The sequence below is a fragment of the Hordeum vulgare genome, chromosome 5H (assembly GCF_904849725.1).
Source record: "Hordeum vulgare subsp. vulgare chromosome 5H, MorexV3_pseudomolecules_assembly, whole genome shotgun sequence".
Lineage (NCBI taxonomy): Eukaryota > Viridiplantae > Streptophyta > Magnoliopsida > Poales > Poaceae > Hordeum > Hordeum vulgare.
In genome coordinates, this window is record NC_058522.1 from 510,411,446 (window position 1) to 510,421,528 (window position 10,083).

Sequence of the window (10,083 nt, forward strand, 5' to 3'; positions counted from 1 at the left end):
TATTCTAGCTGTGTTGACCACCCTTTCACGAGGTGGGAGAAGAGTATATATAGTGTGGAGTGAAATCCAGCCGTTGGAGGTGCTTTAAGTCACACAGGATCCGGACGTCCGACAGTTGCCGGAAGTCCGGGCGTCCGCGAGGGGCCGGACGTCCGACAGGGGTCGGTCGTCCGAGGCATGTAGGCACGAGTGGAACTCTTTTGAGATTTATCAGCGACCGGACGTCCGGAGTAGACCGTAAATCCATGTTATACAGCTCAAATTCTACTGGTGGTGGGTTCCGGATTCCCGACGGGGGTCGGACGTCCGGCGCTCGGACGTCCGGAGGGAGCCGTATTTCTGAGTTATAGAACTCAACTTCTACTGGTGCAGGCTTCCGGATTTCCGGGGCTTGGCCGGACGTCCGGCCCTCGGATGTCCGGAGGGAGCCGGATTTCCGAGTTATATGCCACACAAACTTCTGGCGAAGGGCTGCAGATTTCCGAAGCCAGCCGGTCGTCCGGCCCTCGGACGTCCGGAGGGACCCGGATGTCCGAGGCAACAAACCTGTTTTGAACTAAGAACAGAATGGAGAGAATGTGGTATTGGATATGAGAGTAAATATGTGGTATGAGCAAGTTCATCACAAAACATGTGATCCCCTCTTAATAGTGCGGGATCCCTATACTCAATATCAGTAAACTCAAAAGGCTACTCTACATCATCTTTTCTTAATCCCGAGCCTTCTCGAAATATAAATCCCCAATCTTTTCAGACAACCTTTTGGCACATAATTCTCAATCTACTAAAGTACTTGCCATCCTGAGATACACTCAACAAATAGGATTAGTTCCCTATGTATGTGTTGTCATTTACACCAAAAGTCGATTAGGGGCATAGCATGCACTTTCAGCCGCCCCCAAAATGCAATTGCATGTCTTCAACGCGACTGCAACTCTATACTTTTTTATCATGTCTTTAGTTGCATGTGTGCCACTAGTTGCGCAACTACAAATGTTGGCCTCGGATGCAAATCCATGTCTTCCACATGGTTGAATCAAACTCGCATGTCTTCAACGCGTCTGCAACTCTATACTTTTTTTATCAGGTGAGAATTTAGTTCCATGTTTGTCACTAGTTGCGCAACTGCAAACGTCGGCCTTGAATGCAACTTCATGTCTTCCACATGGTTCAATCAAACTCGCATGTATTCAACACAACTGCAACTCTACACTTTTTTTATCAGGTGAGGATTTAGTTGCAAGTTTGTCACTATTTGCGCAACTGGAAAGTCGGCCTCGAATGCAACTTCCTGCCTTCCACGTGGTCCAATCAAACTCGGTGGTGTTTTGTCGGAAGGAGGAGAGGCAATTGCATGTCCAACACTTTGCATGCAACTGGTTCTCACAATGATATCAGTGTTGTTCATCGTTCTCCAGTGTTTGCAAGACTTGTAGAAGGAGTGAAGACTTGTAGAAGGTCACTCCTTGGAGGTCAACGACCACGAGTACAACAAGGGATATTACCTAGTTGATGGTATCTATCCTCAATAGTCCACGCTTGTGAAGACCATATCCGATCTACAAAGAGAGAAGAGACAGGTTTGCCCAAATGCAAGAGAATGCTAGGAAGGATGTGGAGCGTGCTTTCAGTGTGCTTCAATCTCGATGTGGTATCGTTTGAAACCCTGCATTGACATGGAGCACTCAGAAGTTTTGCGAGGTGATGATTGCTTGTGTGATCATGCATAACATGATCGTGGAGGATGAGCGTGATGATAACATCTATGACCAATGGTTTGATTTCGAGGATCAAAGTGTTGAGCCTGAGCACCCATCGCCTGCAACCTTCGAACGGTTTGTCCATTTTCATCGTGAACTGCTTGATTGACCTACTCATGTCCAACCCAGAATGACTTGATTGAGCACATGTGAACTCATATTGGCAACCAGTAGATCAATCGATTTAATTTCTTTTCATGCAAACAAATTTTGACTGGGTTATAAGACTATTTGGTATTGTGTTTATTTTGATTGCGTTGTAAGACTATTTTGAATGTGAACATGTTTGCTATGATTGCTTTAAACTGTTTATATGCTTGTAGATCTTGAGCGTCCGAAATGCGGCCGTGTGATGTGCGCAGGATCGACGCATCCAGAAATCCGGATGAATATGACTCCATTGCCATCCTAAACAGACAAAAAGCGGATGAAACAAACGTCTGACACTAGTGGCAGAGAGGTGAAGATGGTCGGCCCAAGTACTTTGATATAACCTTTTAATTTTCTATGGTTGTTTGTGATGCTACTATCTAATAGATTCAAGCGATTTTTGGAACAATATGAATTATAATAATACTAGTATCTCATTTCCAGTTTAAAAGGGTCATGACGTCCCTACATCGATAATTTGATCAACGTAACATGAGTTCTAAATCATAAAAGATTAAATCATAAAGACTTCAAATGTTATATTTTTCTATATGATAAGTGTCACACGTCGGGTGTTGTGACACCCCGGCCCTTGCGCTTTTCGATGACAATTTCAGTCATGTAAAGATCACAAATTCTTATGACACACGATAGTTTATGTCAAAATTAAAATGAAGCACGCAAATTATCATGTTTATTGTTTAACAACTAAACTTGTCATGCTTTTCACTAAACTTGCCATAAAAACATTCGGAGTTTTTTAGTACAGTACAATCGAAGTCGTTCACATACACGAGCATACAATCATTTGTAGAGACGCACTCACGCATACTTTATCCTTATGATTACTTTCAAAAGATTGACCTGATACATTATTTTAAGATTAACAAAGTTGTCATAGACGTCTTCGTAGTCGATGAAAGTGTCTCCTTGTACTGGACACCAATATCAGTTTTAAGACTTAAAATCTGATGGATAAAGGCTACAACTATCCTCTTAACCATCGAACTACAAGTTGATTCTAAAATAATGTTTGTAGTTGTCGTGCACGCCTCATGTACATGGTTCATATTTTTTCAATTGTACAACTTCCGGGACAAACAATTCGAATTATATTCGTTGAATTGTCGATCTAGGCATACACATACGCCTTTTAAATAAGAAAAATGGAACTATTATTTGAAGGAAATCTGAAGCCCATCCTTTCGGCCCGCTTGTCTTTCGTATACCACCATTCCAAGGAAGCGTAGTCAGTGGATGTCGGCGTAGTCGACGGCGCCGTAGGGCTGGAACCACTCGGCGAGGATCCCCTGCCCCTTGGCCCTCTTCCTCCTCGGGTCGCACCCCATGTCGCGGCACAGCTCGTCGTTGTACCACACGTTGACGGCGCCGAGGCACGGCCTCCACGGACGCTGCCCCTCCCCGCCGCCGCCGCTCCTCCGCAGGTAGTACCTGCCCCACTCCGCGCAGCTCTCCTCCATCCGCCGCACGACCGGCAGCCGGAACGCGCCGTCCAGCAGCCGCGCCACCCACTTGGCCGTCATCTCGCTCGAGTAGATGTTGTTCAGCCCCTCCGCGTGCCCCACCACCGCCATCTGCGGGATCCGCGGGTGCACGCACTCCCGGTACAGCGGCACGGCCGCGTCCGGCGATCCGGTACCGGCGATGATGCCCTTCACCCGCGGCGACGCGAACATGTCTTTCAGCTTCTCGTCGCCGCGGAACCCGGTGGCGAGGACCACCACGTCGGCCGGCACGACGCGCTTATCGCCGGCACCGGCGCCGTCGAGCACTAGGCCGTCGTGGCAGAAGCCGAAGGACCTGGACCTCGCGAAGACGACGCTGCCTTCCCTCACCTTGTCGTAGAACCCGTCGGGGAGCATGGAGAGGATGCACGACGACACGGACCTCGCGAACCCGTGCCCGGGCTCCATGCCGTGCTCCCGCATCGGGATCGCCTTCCGGTAGTACGCCCCCGTCGCCGCCGATATCAACCACGAGAGCGGCGACAGCAGCGCGGCGAGGATGCGGGAGGCGGCGCCGGCGCCGGGACGGGGTACCATCAGCTCGGCGAAGCGGTTCATGTAGAGGTACCCGATGCTGACCCCGCCCCACACGTCCGCGCGGTGCAGCAGCCACTGCGGGTTCCGGCACACCATCGTGCACGGCGTCCCCGCGCCGTTGGCCTCGGCGCACTCGGCGGCGATCTCGAAGGCCGACTTGCCGGCACCCACGACGGCGACGCGCTTCCCCTTGACCAGCGCGGCGGCGTCCGCGTCGGCCATGTCGGAGAGCTCCATGGAGTGGAGCACCCGCCCGCGGAACGCCTCCGGGCCCGGGAAGGCCGCCGGGATGTTGGGCACGCCACTGAACCTGCCGATGCAGAGTATGAGGAAGTCAAACTCGTGCGTCTCCGCCTCCTGCTCGCCGATGCCGCCGTGGCGCACGGTGAGGCGCCACGCGCCCGTGCCGTCGCCGAAGGCCTCGCCGTTGCCGTTCCACCTCTGCCACCGGTCCGCCGCGCCCTCCGGCTCCGCGCCGACGTATTCGGCGGCGACGACCCGGCTCCGGAACCTGACGCACGCGTCCACGCCGAAGCGGCGCGCGTAGGAGGCGAGGTAGTCGGCGACCTGGTCGTGGAGCGGGAACGCGCCGGCGGAGTCGGGCCACGGGAAGTCGGAGTAGCGGTACACGGCGGCGGGCGACTGGAGCCTGGTGGAGGCGAGCGTGCGCGTCCACTGCCCGCCCACGGACTCGCCGGCCTCGAAAACCACCGGCCGGAACCCGCGCGCCAGCAGGTGCTTGCACGCCGCCAGCCCGCTCGTGCCGGCGCCAACGATCGCCACCCGCTTCGCCCTGTGATCCATTGTCGCCGCTGTTTCTTGGACTGGCGATCGATGGTTGGTTGGTTGGTTCGAAGATCGACGGACTGACACCGCCGGTGATATAGTATTAGTTTTTTGGCGCGCTGGTGATATTATTAATTAGTATGTGGTGGCGCGCTTCACGTGGAGTATTTTCATGATCGGATGAATTTGGATGTCAGTGCCGGTGCCGTTCAATCAGGGCTGCCTGCTGGTGACTTTGATTTCGTTTGCCCGACGTCAGTGAGCTCGTGGATATAATATACGGGTTTGCTAAAACTCAGCTAGCTGAGTTTTACTTATGGTCTCATTCACATGCATTATCGTTGGATCAAAAGCAACGTAGCGATTCGTGTAGTGTCCAAGCCAAGTTGCCCTCAGCCCGTTTTTTTCTTTTGTTATATTGTTGTTCGCCTGTTGCGGCCCATCACGTCCTCCTGTCAATGATGGAAGAAAGAAAAAGGTAGCGACGCTGTCTAGTTTTTTTTCTTTGGGGTAGCGATGCTACCTTGTGTATGTATATCGGGTCATATTGGCCTTTTGTCCTTTTTTTTTTCTCAGTGTTTTGTATTGACTGTTGCCTTATTTTTTATATTTTTTGTTTTCTAATTTCAGCTTTTTAAATATTTTTTCTTCCTTGTTTTTCTTTAATATTATGTTGTGTTTTTTCCTTTTATGTTAGTGAAATGAAATGCCAAGCCTTTTTTTCAGTTGAAATATTTTCTCTTACTGAGGATTGCAACTCAGGCAACGGTATATTTTTAAACGGGACAGAAACTAAAAATTCAAATGGGATCGCAATTCCAAATATTTAGTGATGGTCGCAATTGCATGTGTTCAAATGCTTGTCGCAACAACACGTTTTCAAGGCAAGGCATAGCTACAATTTTTTTTAAACAGGTCGCAACTATTTTTTTAAATGGGGTCGCAGTTACAAGTTTTTAGTAAGGGTCGCAACTCAGATGCTTGTCGCCACTATACCTTTTGAAGCGGAGGCACAACTGCAAATTTTTCAAACGGGGTTGAAAGTAATTTTTTTAATTAGGCCACAATTGCAAGTTTATAGCAATGGTCCATGTGTTTAAATGCTAGTCGTAACTTTATGTTTTCGGGGGGGGGGGGGGGGGTCAGAACTGCAGGTTTTCCAAACGAGCTACATCTACAAGTTTGAAATGGGGTCCCAACTTCATGTTTTTGAAGGGAGGTTGCAATTGCACTTTTTCAAGGGGGGCGCAACTACACTTTTTCAAGGGTAAAATGAAATCACAACAGAAAGTTTCTAAAACGGGATCGAAGCTGCTTGCTTTTTCAAGGGTTGTAATTATAAGTTTTTATAATGGAGTCGCAACTGCAATTTTTCAAAAAGGAGTCACAACTGTATGTCTTTAAGGGGGTCGCAACCATAAGTTTTTCAAATAGGGACGCAACTACCAATCTTAAATGGGGTCGCAACTGCAAGTTTATAAGGGAAGGTCGCAACTGCACCTTTTCAAAGAGAGGCTATGACTAGACATTTTTAAGGAGGGTCGCTACTGCAAGATATTCAAATGGGGATGCACCTACCAGTTTCAAATGGGGTCGCAACAATAATATTTTAAGAGAAGGTCCAACTGCACGCTTTTCAAGGGAAGACCGCAACTATAATTTTTCAATGTGGTCACAACTACAAGTTTTTTAAATGTGGATGCAATTACAAGTTTCAAATAGGGTCGCGACTGCAAGTTTTAAGGGATGGTCGCAATTGCATGTTATTAAAGAGAGGCCGCAACTGCATATTTTTCAAGTAAGGGTCGCAACTGCATGTTTTTAAAGGGAAGGCCGCAACTACACTTTTTCAATGGGGGTCACAACTGCAAGTTATTTAAATGGGGACACAACTACGAGTTTCAACTAGGGTCGCAACTGCAAATTTTTAAGGAAAGGTCGCAGTTGCATGTTTTTAAAGGAAGGCCGCAATTGCATATTTTCAAGTCAGGGTCGCAAGTGCATGTTTTTAAAGTGAAGGCCGCAACTACACTTTTTCAATGGGGGTCACAACTGCAAGTTTTTTAAATGGGGACGCAACTACGAGTTTCAACTAGGATCGCGATCGCTAATTTTTTAAGGGAAGGTCGCAATTGTATGTTTTTAAAGGGGGGCTGCAACTCATGTTTTCAAAGGGAATGCCGCAACTACACTTTTTCAACGGGGGTCACAACTGCAAAAAAAATAATGGGGACGCAACTACGAGTTTCAACTAGGGTCGCGACCGCAAATTTTTAAGGGAAGGTCGTAATTGAGTGTTTTTAAAGGGAGTCTGCAACTGCATATTTTTTAAGTCAGGGTCGCAACAGCATGTTTTTAAAGGGAAGGCCGCAACGGCATGTTTCCCAATCGGGGTCGCAACTGTACATTTTTGGTTAGGTTGTCGACCAGCTATATGTCCACCTCTAGAGTTGCATTTGCAAGCTTTGTAACCCGACTGCAACTACACGCCCCCAACACGATTGCAACTCGTGGGAGAGGGGGGATTGTCGGACGGTTGCATGTCTACTATTTAAAAGAAAATCATTGAACAAACACACCAAATGAGTTTTCTAAAAAATATATTCATTACACATAGTATGCGGCATAACAGAGGCATGTAGTTTTGCCTTTTCCCTTTTTCTTTGATAATATCTGTGTTTTTCTTAACTATGCAAGTATGGTATTTGTTATGTCTCATCTTAATAAATACAATAGTTCAAACCAAATCAATCTTTGTTAATGTTGTGTTTAGGAATTAACTACGTTTTTTTTGAACTTTCCTCCTTTTTAAAGACACATACATTCAAAAACATATTGGTATATTCATCTATCTAGACATGAGATTCAACTGCTTACGGCTGACCCGTGCGTGGCTGTGTCACACAAACCCAGTAGAAAAGAATAAAAAAATACAAAGGAAAGGAAGCTAGAGCATTAGGCGTCTAGGCCACAACTGAAAAACCAAAGAAAAAAAAACAGACCGGCTCAGGGAAAACAGGTCTAATACGTGGTCTGATGTCAGGTGACTGAGACCTTACTATTTCTCAGCCACCTCAGTTCCAGGCGCACCCTATAATATAGCAGACTGGCCCCCGTTTCATAACTCTGCAAAGTATTTCCACTGTTTACTTAATATAAATTTTCTTAAGATTTCATTAGAAACTACATGTGGATGTACATATGCATATTTTAGGATATAGATTCATTCATTACATTTCTTATGTAATTTGTAATGAATTTTTTTTAAACAACTTATATTTAAAAACAAAGAGAGTATTAGAGGAATAATACAGTTTTCCATTAGACTGGAATATTTCTTGGCAGCTGAGGACTTGTAATTGGATGAGTTGATGACCCCGCGATACGGGAGACAATAGCGTGCCATCGCGCTCGCACAGGACCTCAACCTAATGATTGCATCAGATGCAAAGGATGTGCTCCGAGCTATCAACAAAGTTTGTCTAAGACAAGAATGGCGCAATCATATGTGAGATACTGTAAATAGCTTGGGGTGTGTCATCAATGTTGAGGCACATATTTCGGTCAACGGGTCAAGTGTGAGGATTATTTGGGCCTTGAACGTCACATATGGTTTGGCCAATGTTGAGTTGTTTGGCCTCCACAAAAAGCTACAATATCCTTAAAAAGGCGGTATTTCCTTAATCTAAAAAAAAGAACCTCAAACCTCTTTTTTTAAACTGAGCATGCAAAAAAAAAAAAAGTGTCCGTCCCTATCTTCTTCCTTGTTCACTTCCAAGCCGCAACCACTGCTCTCTCGTTGCTAGAGATCATCTCTCCCTCGCTTGCCATAGACACACAAAGAGACGACTATCTCTACTATTAAAGCAGGATGTGCCGTCGTGATGGTTCAACCTTCGCGATGGTTCGACCTCCAAGCGATCGTACGATCCCACCTTTCCTTCGTTCGACCTCCTCTTCGCACGCCCACGTAAAGAAAAACGCTAAGAAAGAAGAAGAAAAAGTTCGTCGACCTCCTCCTCCCACGTCACACGTCCCTCTCCAAGTCTCCCCCACCTCTCGCCCCAGATCCGTCTTGTCCACGCCGAGCAGTTCCTCATCGCCAACGCTGCCGCCGCCGGTCGAGATCCCACGGTCCCCGGCCACCCCCGACGCCCCGGCGCCGTCGGAGGACGTGCTGCTGCGAGTCCCCCAGCGCAGCCACCCGCTGGCCGCCGGCGACCTCTCCCTCCACCGCATCCGAGCCGGAGACACCTCCCTGGCCGCCATCGCGTCCCTCGACGCCGTCCAGTGGCCGCTGGCCCGCGACGTCGTGGCCGTCAAGCTCGACCCCCGCCACTACTCCTTCTCCTTCGCTGTCCCCGCCTCCCCCGACGACCCGGCCCCCGACCCGCTCCACTACGGCCTCACGCTCTCCGTCCCCGACCCGCGCCTCGACGCCCTGCTCGACGCCTACACCAGGTTCTCCGCCCACTCCGTCGCCGGCAGCGAGGGTCTGGCTTACGGGGTGCGCGGCGAGGTCGAGGCCGCCGCGTACTGGACCGTCGTCGCGCCCAACGTCGAGGAGTACGGCAGCGCCGTCGCCAGGGCCATCACGTCCGGCGCCGAGAACGTCGCCAAGGGGATCCTCTGGTGCGGGGTCATGACCGTGGACAGGCTCCGCTGGGGGAACGAGGTGCTCCGAAAGAGGATCCAGCCCGGCGATACTGAGGCCGAGGTCAGCCCGGAGATGCTCAGTCAGATCAAAAGGTAGTGCTTTCTTTCCTCAGTTATTCGTATCACATAAATGTGTTCCTATTTGCTCATGCAGACTTATTAATCAGTGGGATTGTGATGAGTAAATGCTTCAAGGTTTGGGCACATCACAGTTCATAGTTAGATTGTATTACTGGTTTAAATCGTGATGCAAAGTGCGATCATGTGTATCTTATTTCGATTCAAAGGTAGTACTATCTTTCTTAGATTTTTCATACCAAGTGTGTTTTTGATTTGCAGTCATGAAGAATTATCAGTATAATTTGTGTTGTAGGAGGAAATTCTTCAGGCTTTGAGCATGTCATAGTTCATAGTTAGATTAGATTAGTAGTTTATAAATCGTGCTGCGATGTGCCATCATGAGTATCTCATTTCCATTCGATGTTTTTTCAGTTGTGCTAAATATCTTTATGATTAGTACGAATAATCTCTCCAAATTATACATGCAATCGTTCTGACACTGGAACTTTTTTGACTTGCTCTGCTATTTGGCATCGCTGGTGCCATGTTAAACTTGGCTGGTTATTCCTGTTCTGTATGGTGATTCGTGAATTATAGATATGGCTTGA

The 10,083-nt window shown here is 48.1% G+C and overlaps 2 protein-coding genes across 2 annotated transcripts; one reads left to right on the plus strand and one right to left on the minus strand.

The window, feature by feature from the left end:
• Positions 1 to 2,823: 2,823 nt before the first annotated feature.
• Positions 2,824 to 5,237, minus strand: LOC123397812 (probable flavin-containing monooxygenase 1). The gene has a single exon (XM_045092346.1). The coding sequence runs from the start codon at positions 4,775 to 4,777 to the stop codon at positions 3,161 to 3,163; it is 1,617 nt and encodes a 538-aa protein (XP_044948281.1). The 5' UTR covers positions 4,778 to 5,237; the 3' UTR covers positions 2,824 to 3,160.
• A 3,423-nt stretch (positions 5,238 to 8,660) lies between these two features.
• LOC123397075 (senescence/dehydration-associated protein At4g35985, chloroplastic-like) lies at positions 8,661 to 9,512 on the plus strand. The gene has a single exon (XM_045091763.1). The coding sequence runs from the start codon at positions 8,661 to 8,663 to the stop codon at positions 9,510 to 9,512; it is 852 nt and encodes a 283-aa protein (XP_044947698.1).
• The last annotated feature ends 571 nt before the right edge of the window (positions 9,513 to 10,083 follow it).